Here is a 14,066-nt window from a genome sequence, read left to right as displayed (position 1 = left end):
CATACATTAAACATACATTAAAAACCCTAACCTTAAGAACAGAATTAAAAGATAAAATATAAAATATGATATATATAATATATAAAATTAACAGTAGCTACAGTAAACAGTGCAAACAGTACCTAGTACACCTAAATGTTACACACTGGAACTTTAATTGATTTCAGAATGGTTTTTGAGCTACAATCCCTTAAGACCTGTTATGGATACATAATATATTGTCCAACAATGTTTTTCAGTTAAAGTTATTTTAAAAAATCTTCACAGAAAGGGTAAAGTCGCTCCCCTTCCAGTGGAGCATAATGGGACCTGATTTCGAAGAAAATAAATAGTTTGGTCCCGTTTGAATTACAAATAGGATGTCTGTCAATTTAATTTAGTTTTGCAAGTCAAGAAAGTTAAGGATCCAAAAATATTTGCTTCTACCGTACATATTTCTTCCTCAATAAGGTCCCACAGGGGACAGCAGAAGGGGAGTGACTTTGCCTCTTTATATATTTACACCATTCACAGGCGAAACACACCGCTAACTTAAATAAAATTACAGATTCCTCTGTGTTTGAACGTTGTTGGAAACATTTGGTATAATGCAGAATAACACAACAAAATATATAACACAGGTCTACGTTGTTTTTACACATTTTAATGGTGAAATATTACATATTAACCCTTTAAACTAGTCATATCTAGTAGACTTATGCAACCAGGGGTCAAGTAGACACAGCTCTGTTTTGTAGTGTCCTAAGTAAAAAACGTTGGGAATCACTGAACTAGAAGATACTGCATGTGGTAATAATAATTTATTTTTAAATAAATAAATCATATTCTCGTTCTGCATTCTGGGTCACATCCAAAAGCCCTTGACACAAGACCTTGTTGTTGAGTTTGTAACCCCCATTAAGCTGTTTGCAGTCATTCTGACACCCACTGCTGACTTATTTAGCAGCTCCGGCAATGCACATTAACCCATGCAGCTAACGTCTAAGTGCCTCTCTGGCTCTCGCTCCTGGAAAAAAAGGCCTTCCAGCATCAGCTCCACAGCATCGCTGCTGCAGCAAAATAACTCTGGGGGTTGTTGGGAGGGTGGTGGGATTTAGCTATAATGTGTTTTCATGGTCCGCTAATGAGTAGATGATGTTATATGAATGTGGAACCAATGAAACACACCAAATTACATTAGGTCCTTCACATGTGTGCAAGAATAAATGCACTTCAAATTTGGTATTTATGAATGGAACGTGGTTTAGAGTGACTCATTAGCACGTTACCATCACTTAGCACGTCACTCTTTAAGTACACTGTAGTAATAAACAGACTCTGTGGAGCAGCAAGACATTAGGTGTTTTGACCTTGGCTCCATTGTGTGTTAATCGTGTTAGGGTAAGCCTAATTACTTAAGGAGTCACAGACTTTACAGCACAGAGCCGAGCTCCTTATCCACTCCAAGGCTCTTCAGAAAGGCTGCAGTATGTTGTTCCTGTCAGTGATTCCTGTGGGGGGGGGAAAGTGACAGGATCCCATAAAGATTGGGCCGGGTGAGTGCTCGGTCAGAGCTGGAACAGCTAGAACAGAAACAAAGGAAAGTACTCTTCAGGAAGCCTGGTTCTACTGCGTCAGCTTGACTAGTATCAAATATTCAGATGCCCAAAAGCACTCCAAATCCTTGCCACCTGGTGTAAGGACGGCAAAGTTCAACGGATGGTGAAACAAAGGGTCATGTAGGGTTGTAGTGTTGACTGCTGACAGTGAAATTTACATCATCACAGCAGCAGAGCAGCTGACCTCTTCAGAAAAATAAATTCTCTGGCTGAAGCTGCATCAACAAAAGAACAATGTAGCCTCTTCATCCAGATCTCGTCCGTTTAGCAATAAAAAAAAACGTCCCCAAAGAAAAAATAAATCACTTTAAAAGGTCCAGTGTGTAACTTTTAGGAGGAACTATTGGTAGAAACAGAATATAATAATCATCTGACTATAGGAATCATGTTTCCTTTACCTTAGAATGAGCCATTTCTATCTACAGAGGGAGTGGGTCCTCTTCTATGGAGTATGCTATGTTTCTACAATAGCCCAGAATGGACAAACCAAACACTGGCTCTAGTTTTTCACTGCCACTGCAGTTTCTTCTTTGAGTCAAAAGGGTCTCAGTTGGTCGCAATCTGCAATCTCACCACTAGATGCCACTAATCCTACACACTGGTCCTTTACCTGGAGGCGTGCTGGTTGATCAGCCACTTTTTCATATTTTGGGGTGCAATGAACATGTTGTTGGATGCTAGAAGAACCTTAAAACATTGTTAAAAGTTCATTCTAGAGCTCGGAAAGCTGTTCTGGAGCTTTCGATCGTATCACACAGTCTTCATCAGTGGATCAGGTTTGGACTTAAGGAGTCCTCTTTATGTCGACCCAAAAAAAGTCAGATTCAAAGTTCATTCTCGACCTCGGAAACAAGACGAGAAATCTACGATGCTGTGACAGTTGAGCAACTCTCTGCTGAGGAAGACACAGTCGGAAACTCCAGAACAGCTACTAAAGGACCCTGTGGTGAGATTGCTTTTGCTCCAGGTGAGTCCCAAAACCAAGCCGCCCGGGTACTGACCTGTATGAGCGCGGACGAGGCCGGAGTGGGAGACGGCGCCACGACAAACCTCAGCTGGTCCGGCTTCTCTGGGTCGATGTCCACCATGACCTCCCTCCACCCTTTCTCCGTCCTCTACCCAAAACAAACAAACATAAAGGTATACAGGCCGCTGTGTACAAAACACAGAGCAGAGAGAGCGGTTTCTTTGTATGAGAGCCGCTGAAGGTTGCACCAAAGACTCCAAAACACCACAAAGACACATGTGTGAGAGATATGAGAGCAGCTACCAGGACATCTGTTCTGTCTGAAGGGTTTTTTCTTTACATACAAATAAGTTTAAAAAAGGCAGAAAAAGAACATTTCTTTAAAGCTGCCAGTTTCTTACAGGTTTTAAAAGTCAAACTTAATTCAACGTGTGACAAACAAACTATAAAAAGAGCAATAAAATCCTTTTTTTTTTTTTTTCATCCTATCACACAAGAAAATCATATGGAGACACAAAATTATTATTTTTTCTTTCTTTAAGTGGTCCTTTTAGACACAATTCAGTGTGGAAATAGATTTAATAAAAACCCCACTGTTTAGAAATTCACACTGAAACTACAAATGCAGCTACAGCCTGCTGATACTGTAAATCATTCTAATATTTCTCTATATATTGTTACACGACGGGTTGGACTTGACACCATCTGGTGGTAGTATAATACAATAACACTGAGGTACAACAACACAGAGAGGCTGAGATAATTGGGCTGAAAGCTGAACACAATGTTTACCAGAACATTTTTAATTTTTCTACAAACAAATATTAATATGAGAGATATGATCACACAAGGTTTATACACCCAGTGGCTTTAAACTAACCTGAAATTTGTGGATCGGCAGAGCGTCAAAGAACTCGTGAGCGAAAAAGATGCTGAATCCTGTGAGAAGAAGAGAGAAACTGACTGTCAGATAATTCACCCAATGACTAAGACAAATACTGAAAAAAAACAGGAGCCCAGGTCCCATGCACCCACTGGTGCTCTCTGTGGGTAAAATTAGTCATTTTAAAAATAAAAAAATATGTCAGGACACCCCATGAAGAGCAAGAGTGTCGATATGTGTTGGTGTAGTTTTATAACGTTCTATTAAAAGGATTTAATAGAATTGATTTAGCATTAAAAAAGTCTGGAAATTGATGCAGCAGAACCAGAGATAGTGTCTATTTTATTCCACACATTCTTCTTCCTTGCCAAAACCTGCCGCATACATTACCCACAATGCAATTCGACTGCTGACAGCTCTGTCAGGAGATTCGGGTGTGTCCCAAGCTTGACAAATAAAATCCACACTTTCTGCAGTCTCTGCTTCGGTGTACCTGTGGGGACGTCGGCTAAGCGGCGGTACCAGGACACCGGCAGCCCGGCAGCAGTTTCACCGCGGCGGTAAACCGGCTCATCCTCGGCGTCTGCCTCCTGGCTGCAGTTCCCGGTCAGAATCTGGGCCTGGAGACGACTCAGAGTCGGACTCACCTCGACCAAGTGGAGAGACACTGAGGCCTCGCCGAGTACGGACCGCAACTGACTGAACACCTGGACAGAAAAAAATTACTGAAATACAGCTGCATCGATTAATCGGTTAATCAATGCGCAAACTATTTTGATAATCAATTAACCATTTTGAGCCATTTTTAAGAAAACAAGTGCAAATTTTCTGATTCCAGCTTCTCAAATTTGAATATTTATTGGTTTCTTTAGTCCTCTATGACAGTGACTTTTGGTTGTAGAGGAAAAAAGACATTTGAGAAGGTCACCTTGGTCTTTGGGAAACAGTGAACGACATTTTTCACCGTTTTCTGGACCAAAAAAAACAAACTGATAAATCGAGAAAATGATTGTTCGTTGCAGCCCTAATGCACTTATTAACTTTTCTTTTAGAGTTAGATGAGAAGATCGACACTACCCTCATGTTTGTATAGTAAATGTGAAGCTACAGCCAGAGATATGCTATGTGCTACGCTCATTAAGGACTGGACTCAAGGTAGTCAGCTGCATGAAAACAACCTCAAACTTCTAAAAGGGACCCATTTCTAAAACCTCCTGACTTTCCAGCTGTGTAACAGATCTAATGATATTCCCTGATCAGCATGAAGTCCTGCTGCTGTACTAAATAAAGTTCGTACCCTGAGGACGTCGCTGGCCAACGATCCCTTTCCAGGTCCGAGCTCGACCAGCTTCAGCTGTTTGGGTTGACCTGCTCCGATCCACTCGCTGATGATCCACACACCGATCAGCTGGAACAGGAAACACATTCAAACACTTAAAACAAAACAACAAACTTTACCTAACTGAGAAGAAATATGCTGTTTTCAAACTTTGTTATTCGGCTCTCCTGCTGAAAGATGTAAAATGACTCAATTTACATCTTTTAGCAGGAAAGCCGAAAGCCTGATTTTCAGGATGCAGTTTGACAAACAGAATTACGTCTGAAACAGTTGTATGATTAACCAATTTGTCAGTTTGCAGGAAAAATCCCCAACTGAGAGTGTGACGTTCAATCGATCAGCTTAAGGAGTGTTTTTTTATTAATGATCAAGCAAAGAAATAGATCTGATGCTGGAATTTATGTTGCCCAAGTTTTGAAGAAAATCCAGGATTTCCATGTGTTTGAGGGAATCTTTTAACTGAAGCTGAAACAGCTGATATTTAACAACCATTAACAGTAACTAACAGTAATGTAGCTGAAACTGAAGTCGCTGTAGATGAGGTGGGGGGTCGGGTGGATACATAATGTAAAAAAAAAGCATTTAATCTCAAATGAACTCCTGTAATAAACTGAGAAAGAGGACACACTCATCAGATCAAACTGTGCATCCGAGTGTGTGGAACTGAACTCACCTCTCCAAATATCTGACTGATTTCTGGTGATGTGATAAAATCTCCTTCAGGTCCCAGCATGTTGTTCCTCACATAATAACCCTGGAAGAGAAAACTAATCAGTGTGGATGAAGGACGATGAGACAGTTAGATTATGTTAGATAAGTCATTTTACACAAATCAAATCATCATCAACCAGACCGAGATCAATTATTGGCTTTTGAAACGCTTGTTTTTAATCAGAAAACAATAGTCAATAGTTTAATCAACATTGTCATCAGGATGCTATGTGGCTATGTGATTTGTATGGTGATTGTTGCTATGTGGTTAACGGGTGGTTGCTAGGGATGGAAATTATTATTATTACTTTTCAAAATAAAAGTAACAAACGTGCTTCACAATAAAAGTAACTAAATATCAGGCTGAGGATAGTAGTGACCCTGAACTGGCACTAAGGAGAAAGACTGGCTGTCTCTGTCGCCTCCCAGTGGCCAAACACAACAATGACCGAGGGGGGGAAACTGATTTATACTTACATTTGTATTTCATTATTATTGCAAAATAAAAGTAAGAACATCAATTCATTTAAATGCAGGTCAAAGAATTCTTAACATTTTAACTTTAGAAGATCTTTAACTGATTCAGGACCTGCAGATTCTCATTATATATACTGTCAATGGTTGTGACAGAGTTCACTGATGATCACTTACTGTCACAGGGTTGGTGAGCACCTCTCTCATGTACTCTGCCACTGTAATCGGACCTGTGGCTTTTATTTTGGAGGTCAGGTGTCTCAGCATGGAGGGCCTGGGCTTTTCCTCTTCTGTTGTTCTGCAGAAGAGTCTGGTCTGAGCTGCTCGCCATCGCACTGTTAAACACAATGAAAACACTTTTCTTGAATGAGATGCTCAGTAGTTTACAGACACTGATCACTCTAATAACAAAGGAAACTTATTTATTCACACATTAGGAGTGTGATCTGTCCAGATAGTTTAAAAACTGACTTTGTAAAGTTGTGTGGTGTTTCTTTTTAAGAGTTATGCTCCTAGCACAATGGATTTTAAATACATTTCCAGAATTTGACTCACTCATAGAGTTAAAATCAGTTTACAGTTCAGAAACTAAAAATAAAAACTAGTAAACAAAAACAATAAATGGATTACAATTACACAACTCAATAATAAGGCATGCACCTAGGAAAACAAACCACCAAACTAGGGAACATAATGTGAAATATAAACCATAAATGATGCCACAGAATAGATCCTATAGCCCAGAAAACATGCAGACATCTGATGACATTTAGGTTTTCACAGCATGAACAGTGTCACATAACATCAGGGATGTTTCTGCAGTTTAAGTTGAATATTCTTACAGTTTCAGCATAACTTTAGGGAGCTGTTTGCACGTGAATATAAACCAAACAGTGTGTTTAGAAGTAGATGCATCAGATCTGCTCTCACCTGCTGCTGATGGACTGACAGGATGAATGGAGACTCTGTTGATGAGCTGCTGTGCTCCCAAACAAACCCTCATCCTGAACCTAAAACACAACTATACACGTGGTTCTAATGGTTGCTGTGGTAACATTATTTTAAATAAGTCTAATATATATAATATCTAATATGTTATGTGTGTCTGTGGATCGTTTAAAGCAGATAAAAGTTGCAGAGTCCTTGTGCAGCAGCGCAATGCTAATGCTAAGTGATAAACGTTGAGTAATGACAAATACAACATCCGGCTAAAGTTTCACAATAAAACTAGGTTTTGTTGGATTTGTTGTGCCGAATTAAAAAAAAAACAATAGTTTTAAATAAAATTAAAGTTTTTAGAATTAATTTAAAATAAATTTAAATCTGAACTTTTTCTCTTGAATCAAATTTTAACTATTTATTAACTGAATACATAATAGTATTATAATAAATTTGAGGATATTCATTTTAAGGCTATCATGTAATATGTGTGGAATTTTAAAATTTAATTACAGTATAAATTAACTTTATAGCCACCCTCTGCCTTGAACACTTAAATTAAACAAAGTTTATGTCTTTTTTTCACATTTCAGCTTCAAGACAATCGACGCTGTCTCCCTTTCACTAGACTCTACTGTATTATTTTGAAAAGCCACGTTCGGAAGCGACGTCGCCTTCCACATCCGGGTCACCGCGTCCTCATGCTGTAAGCAAGCATGGCTGCGAAAAACAAGCACCGTAAAAAGCCCAGAGCGAGCAGTAAAGAGACATTTCAGCCCCAAGAAGACGACATGGAGGCTGACAACGGCGGCGGGGAGGAAGACGGTGATTCAGCCGCCGATGAAGGTGAAGACCGAGCGAAGAAAGAGGAAGAAGAGTTCAGCCTGGATGAGGTTTTGAGGCTGGGAGGAACACAGGTGAGTTTATAAAAGCTCAAAGTTGATTAATTACACCTATTTACACTCGTGTTTCTTGCAATTTAAATATCTGATAAACATGAAGTAACGTCAGTGTCAACGAGCTTCAGTTTTACTGTGTTTGAAAGGTTAACTTGGTTTAATACCCTTTATAACCACAATATAACCAGGACTGCAACTAGGGACTGTATCTATTGATTAATCTGCTTATCAATTAATATTGTAGTCAGTAAAATGACAGAAAGTCCAGCCCAGAACAAGTTCCCAGAGCCCAGTGATCATTTATATTAATATAAAACATTATTTGAGAACCAGAGTTGCTTGATATTGTTTGTTGATGATTATTTCATTTCCAGAATACCAGTTCTCTATCAATGGATTTATCGATTAACACTAATCTTTAAAATTATATTATAAATTATAAAATGCCAAAGTGACATTTTAAAATGTCTCGTTTTGTCCGACCAACAGTACAAAACCCAAAAGATACAATTGAAAACTCAGATCAATCCAAATAATTGCCATGTAACATTTCGTCTGTCGACTGACAGAAAGAGAACCTCAGTACTTTTTTGTTCTGATCTGTTTATAGCTCAGAGTATCGAACAAAACAGAAAGCTGGTAGTTGTAGAAAACTTTATTCAGAAAAGGTTATTTTTAGACTTCTTTTGTTCAGACATTTATCATTTAAGAACTGTGACTTCTTTTGTTTTGTTCCATTCGTCTAATGCAACCATAACTAAGTCATTACTGAAACATATAGTTTTCTTATGTGCTTCTTCTTGTCCCTCTGTAGGCCGATTACATCCTGCTTGCCGGCCTGAACGACTCCAACGAGCTCGTCGACGGAGGAAAGAAAGGAGCCATAGACGACCTGGAGGAGGGCGAGCTCGAGAAATTCATCACCAAACTGGGCATCAAGGCGTACGCCGGGCTGCAGGTCATCGCGGACGAGCCCGAGGGCGACGCTGCAGGCGCCAGCGAGAAGGAAAGTAAAAAAGCCAAAGCCAAGAAAGCTTCAGCAGAGGAACAAGCGTCCAACTCTCAGCAGCAAGTAATCAACAACCAGACGGCGGCGGACAAACAGACGGCGAAGAAGAAGAAAGATGCTCAGACGACCGCCGGGAAAAAGGCCAAACAGAACATAAATGTGTTTGAGTTTCAGCAGAGGCAGGTCCTGCTGATCAAACCTGGAGGGAAGTGGTTCGACCTGGACTACACCGCCGAGGGCTCGTCGGCCGAGCAGGATCCCTCACTGGTGTCCCAGTACAAGGCGCTCGCTCAGCAGCTCTTCGAGGCCGAGGTGGCGCTCTACAAGAGCAAGAAGAACCTGCAGAAAGGAGCCAACTCCAACTGGATGAAGTCGGTCGTCTCCTCCGGCGTGTTGGCGGACAGGATGGCAGCAATGACGGTTCTGATCCAGGACGCTCCGGTGCACACGCTGGAGCACGTTGAGAACTTGGTGTCCATGGTGAAGAAGAAGGGCAGCCGGCGGATGGGTCTCATGGCTCTGGACACACTGCGAGAGCTACTGCTGTCCGACCTTCTCCCGGAGCACAGGAAGCTGCGCCACTTCGCCCAGCACCCGTTCGACCAGCTGGAGGAGAAGGCCAGCGGCAACCGCGACGCCCGCGACCGCCGCCTCATCCTCTGGTACTTTGAGCACCAGCTGAAGCACAATGTGGCCGAGTTTGTGATGGCTCTGGACACAGTGGCTCACGACACGGTGGCGGCCACCAAGGCGAAGGCGCTGGCTACCGCCCACGAGATGCTGTGCAACCGTCCGGAGCAGGAGAGGGCGCTGCTGATCCAGGTCGTCAACAAGCTCGGAGACCCCGAGTACAAGACGGCGGCCAAAGCGTCGCACCTGCTGGAGACGCTGCTTCACCAACGCTCCAACATGAAGGCGGTGGTGTGCTGCGAGGTGGAGCGGCTCATGTTCCGGCCCAACATCAGCCCGAAGGCGCAGTACTACGCCGTGTGCTTCCTCAGCCAGGTGATGCTGAGCCACGACGAGGCCGAGCTCGCCGCCAAACTCATCACCATCTACTTCTCGTTCTTCCGCGCCTGCGTCAAGAAGAAGGACATCGAGTCGAAGATGCTGAGCGCGCTGCTGTCGGGCGTGAACAGGGCGTATCCCTACGCCGGCACTGGGGACGAGAAGGTGAAGGAGCAGCTGGACACGCTGTTCAAAGTGGTTCACGTGGTGAAGTTCAACACGGCCGTGCAGGCGCTCATGCTGCTCTTCCAGGTGATGGACTCCCAGCAGACCATCTCTGACCGGTACTACGTCGCTCTGTACAGGTAAAAACATCCTCACCTGTCAGCTCGTCCCAGTCTTCATCTCACCAGAATCTACGTTTGCATTTTCACGTTAAAGCTCCAGATCCCAAATGGAATGTAATATTCACAGGTAATTTAAATGTTGACTTATCTTCTTCTCCTCTGCAGGAAGTTGCTGGACCCCGGGCTGTCGTCGTCCTCCCGGCAGAGCATGTTCCTCAACCTGCTGTACAAGTCTCTGAAGGCCGACATCGTGCTGCGGCGGGTCAAGGCCTTCGTGAAGCGGCTGCTGCAGGTCAGCGCCGAGCAGAACGCCAGCTTCGCCTGCGGAGCGCTCTTCCTGGTGTCGGAGGTCATGAAGGCCAAACCGGGCCTCAGGATGCTGCTGCAGGAGGGCGGGGTAAGAAGGTCACACCGTACCGGCGCCAGTAACTCATCAGAGCGTTCATTCGAGACGTTAGTGTTGGAACTGAGAGCTTGAACTCTGTTTTTAGCTTTTCTGCTGTTGTGTCTTCCATCTGTCTTCTTTGTGTATTCAGGGCGGCGAGGAGGAGGAGTTCAAAGACCTCGCTGAGGAGAATGATGATGATGATGATGAAGAGGAGCGCTTTGTGGATGCCGACAAACTGGAGGAGGGAGCGAGTGCAGAGACAGAGGAGGCAAAGCCCGCAGCATCGTGGGTACATCACCAGAACCTGGAAGGTGTGTGAGCGGCTCTGAGAGTCATGATATTAGTTTTTTTGTTTTGTTGTTGTTTAAGTCACAGACAGTTATGTAATATAATAGATGTGAATCAAAATACAGGTTTTTAAAGGATTTTAAATGATGACAGTAGTGTTTTTAAAATGTAAAGTTAGGATTTTAATCTCTCCAAGAGCTAAAAAACGTTCTTAAAATGAATATTTCTTTCCGCTGTCGCATTGAGAGTCACAGCTTGGTTGTAGTTTTCCATTAACATTAACATTTTAAAGATACAGTACCAGCAGATACATTATATAACAATGTTCCATGTTGTTGTCATTCTTCTTGAATATTGATGTTTGTTTTCTCTTCTTGTTTTCTTCCAGGAGGGAAGAGCATGCAGAACTACGACCCGCTGCACAGAAACCCGTTATTCTGCGGCGCCGACCACACGACTTTATGGGAACTACAGAGGGTGAGAACCAAACAAACAAACAAACAAACAAACAAATCTTTTATCTCTTTTAATTTGCTGTAGTTTGATTATTGTACTGTTTTGGTATACAATATACACTCAGTGGCCAATAGCCAAAAGCCCTAATACAAGAGTCCTGTGATAAATCTTCATGAAGCTTATAATGTTCAGTTTGTGTTATAACATTTTAGAAGATGTATTTTGTGCGGCTGTGAACATTATTGGGTTACCATCACTGCTCTCTGATTTGAATAGTGCATAAACTCCTTTAATTGCATAAGAACATGTAAAAATGCAATAAAATATAAAGGCATATAGTTGAAACCCCTAATATGATAATATGGCCTTACTAAAAATAGAAAGAACAGGAAATGTTTTCTCTGACAATCATAAATAGTTTAGTTATCTGTCTGCAGGGATTAAACCATAAACGTTTCTGACCTCATCTGAACACTTTTTGAATGTTTCCTCTGTTTGTGTGTCTGCAGCTCTCCCTGCACTTCCACCCCTCAGTGTCCCTGTTTGCAAAAACTCTCCTGCAGGTAAAACTTTCCAGCAAACAGTTTCATTGCATGTTAACAAAGGTCTTCTGTGTCTGTGGAGCTGGTGGATGGATCTAGTTTCTCTTCACTTTCCTTCACACAGCTTTTGGGTGGATGTTTGTTTCCTCTGTAAACATGTTGTATGTTAATCAGAAGTGTTGTTTCCACAGGGAGGGTCCATCCAGTACTCAGGCGACCCTCTGCAGGACTTCACCCTCATCAGATTCTTGGATCGATTCGTCTTCAGAAATCCCAAACAGCTGAAGGGAAAACGTAATTAACACAGATAACATAACATACAAGGCAGATTAAAACACATTACAGCAGAAGAGACAGTATCTGACAGTGTATATTAATGTTCAGCTACAGAATAATAATTAATATCTGACAGAAATCTACAAATCCATTCATAAAACAAAAAAAACAACAACTGTAATTTCTGCTTTGATATCTTTCTTTTCTTAGAAAACACAGACACTGCAGCGCTGCAGCCCAAACAGAGGTCAACTGTCAACTCTTTATCAGGTGAGGTTCAACAAAAAAGTCACTCGTTCATCTTGGTTTTGATTTTTGTTTTGATTGAATATTTTACCGTTACATGAAAAGTCTCCATCTCGACTTTGTTTTTAAATTGTTATTTCAGTGAAGTGATCTTTTTTTCTGTCTCTGTCAGTGAACTGTGAGGAGTTTCTGGCTAAAGAAGAGAGTCAGATCCCTGTGGAAGAAATCTTCTTCTATCGGTGAGTTTAAAGCGAATCAATCAAGAGGAAAAAAAAAAAAAGATTTCTCAAATTATTTCTTTGTCTTAATACAAACACAACAAAACTAGTTTGTACCCATAGAGCGTGTACTGTAATCTCAATCTTAAATATGTTTCTTAACCCTTACTGTACAAATGGGTTTCATTGTCTCAGAACATTTGAATACGTTACAATAGGTTTTGAGTCAGTTTGTGATTTTTTTTTTTTTATTCTTTCGACAGTTTCTTCAAGAAGCGGCAGCAGGAGAAGAATCTTCGTCGGCCACGAGGAGACGGCGACAACGAGAGCGTGGAGGATGTGGACGATGACGAGTTTGAGAAAATACTCGGTGAGTCGACGGAACAGGTTCAACTTTCAGTTCATGTTTGCTGACTTTAGCTCCAGGAGTTTGGACTGCAGCAGCAAACATTAACAACATTGCAACAGTAACATGTAAAATGAACTACAAGTAATGAATAAGCAAACGTTAAACTAAAAGGTGGCATCATGTTTTAAAAGGTTTAATACTGTTGTACTTTTACTTTGAAATTCAAGGATACATTTGTTTTACTGACAGTATTTTAGTTTGTTTTCAGCAGAAAAAACAAACTTGTTGTGCTTGTGGTAAAGCTCTGTTATAAACCTCTCAGTTTTAATGAAATGTAACTCATCTGTAACTTTATAACTTGTTTTTTGAACAGATTCCTGTGAGGGAGACTCTTACTTCACTGATCTGCCAGTAGATGATCTGGACTTTGCAGGGTGAGCGGACCAGTTCTCATCTTTATTGTTGTTTGTTCTGTGAAAATCTGACTCAGACGTCCAACATTTGGTGAAAAATGAGTTCCTCAGCCTCCGAGAGAGAGTTTGCAGACCGTGTTTGTTTTACTGAGGTGCCGTGTGTTAATTGACTCCCTCCATGTTTGTCAGAAATGTGAAGAGTAAAAAAGGAAAGAAGAACGTGGAGGACTCCGACTCAGACATGGACGACTCAGACATGGACGACCTGGACGACGAGGAGGTGTCTCTGGGCAGCATGGACGAGGAGGACTTCGGTGATGAGCTGGAGGATGAAGGAGGGATGTTCATGGATGCTGACGATGAAGGTAGAGAACATCGAGTCCAAATGACGTCTTTTATCTTTGTCTTTCATGTTTTGTGTCAAGAGTTTGTGGAGTTCATTAGTATTTCTTAAAATTCTTTTAAAAATCCTGCAAATCTGAGATTGTATTTGTTAATATTCTTGTGTCATTAGCACTTGTTCGTCTACATGCTTTTGTGCAGGTTCAGTGTTTTTTGCTGTTGCAGGGCTTAAACCTGCGATCCTACAGTTACAGGACGCTTCTCTGACCTGGATACTAAATTAAATATCTTAATTTCTTAAAATGTATCTGCCTTTTTGTGTCTCTTCTTTCAGTTCCAGAGCTGGAGGATGACGACGTTGCATTTGGTGGTGAGTTCACAGACAGATCTTCATCACAGTTTCATCCCGTTACACAGATAGGATCATATACATA

General features: G+C 41.6%; 2 protein-coding genes across 2 annotated transcripts in view; one reads left to right on the top strand and one right to left on the bottom strand.

The window, feature by feature from the left end:
* ndufaf7 (NADH:ubiquinone oxidoreductase complex assembly factor 7) overlaps positions 1-7,152 on the bottom strand; it is an 11,876-nt gene extending 4,724 nt beyond the window's left edge. Inside the window, exons 1-7 of the mRNA XM_035679317.1 lie at positions 6,903-7,152; positions 6,150-6,307; positions 5,461-5,541; positions 4,746-4,856; positions 3,942-4,155; positions 3,446-3,504; positions 2,600-2,713 (exon numbers count right to left, since the gene is read on the bottom strand). Of these exons, the coding sequence (XP_035535210.1) occupies positions 2,600-2,713; positions 3,446-3,504; positions 3,942-4,155; positions 4,746-4,856; positions 5,461-5,541; positions 6,150-6,307; positions 6,903-6,975 (810 nt within the window). The 5' untranslated portion in view covers positions 6,976-7,152. The remainder of the gene's footprint in view (positions 1-2,599; positions 2,714-3,445; positions 3,505-3,941; positions 4,156-4,745; positions 4,857-5,460; positions 5,542-6,149; positions 6,308-6,902) is intronic.
* A 437-nt stretch (positions 7,153-7,589) lies between these two features.
* The window catches only part of cebpz (CCAAT enhancer binding protein zeta), a 9,639-nt gene continuing 3,162 nt past the window's right edge, over positions 7,590-14,066 (top strand). The window contains exons 1-13 of the mRNA XM_035678579.1: positions 7,590-7,828; positions 8,625-10,132; positions 10,280-10,511; positions 10,651-10,813; positions 11,179-11,267; positions 11,756-11,809; positions 11,980-12,082; positions 12,275-12,334; positions 12,483-12,549; positions 12,792-12,898; positions 13,251-13,311; positions 13,480-13,655; positions 13,967-14,002. Of these exons, the coding sequence (XP_035534472.1) occupies positions 7,628-7,828; positions 8,625-10,132; positions 10,280-10,511; positions 10,651-10,813; positions 11,179-11,267; positions 11,756-11,809; positions 11,980-12,082; positions 12,275-12,334; positions 12,483-12,549; positions 12,792-12,898; positions 13,251-13,311; positions 13,480-13,655; positions 13,967-14,002 (2,857 nt within the window). The 5' untranslated portion in view covers positions 7,590-7,627. The remainder of the gene's footprint in view (positions 7,829-8,624; positions 10,133-10,279; positions 10,512-10,650; positions 10,814-11,178; positions 11,268-11,755; positions 11,810-11,979; positions 12,083-12,274; positions 12,335-12,482; positions 12,550-12,791; positions 12,899-13,250; positions 13,312-13,479; positions 13,656-13,966; positions 14,003-14,066) is intronic.

The sequence above is a fragment of the Morone saxatilis genome, unplaced genomic scaffold (assembly GCF_004916995.1).
Source record: "Morone saxatilis isolate NCDOM2014 unplaced genomic scaffold, NCSU_SB_2.0 Contig7, whole genome shotgun sequence".
Lineage (NCBI taxonomy): Eukaryota > Metazoa > Chordata > Actinopteri > Moronidae > Morone > Morone saxatilis.
The sequence above is the reverse complement of the archived record's forward strand: the minus strand, read 5'-3'. Positions and strand labels throughout refer to the sequence as shown.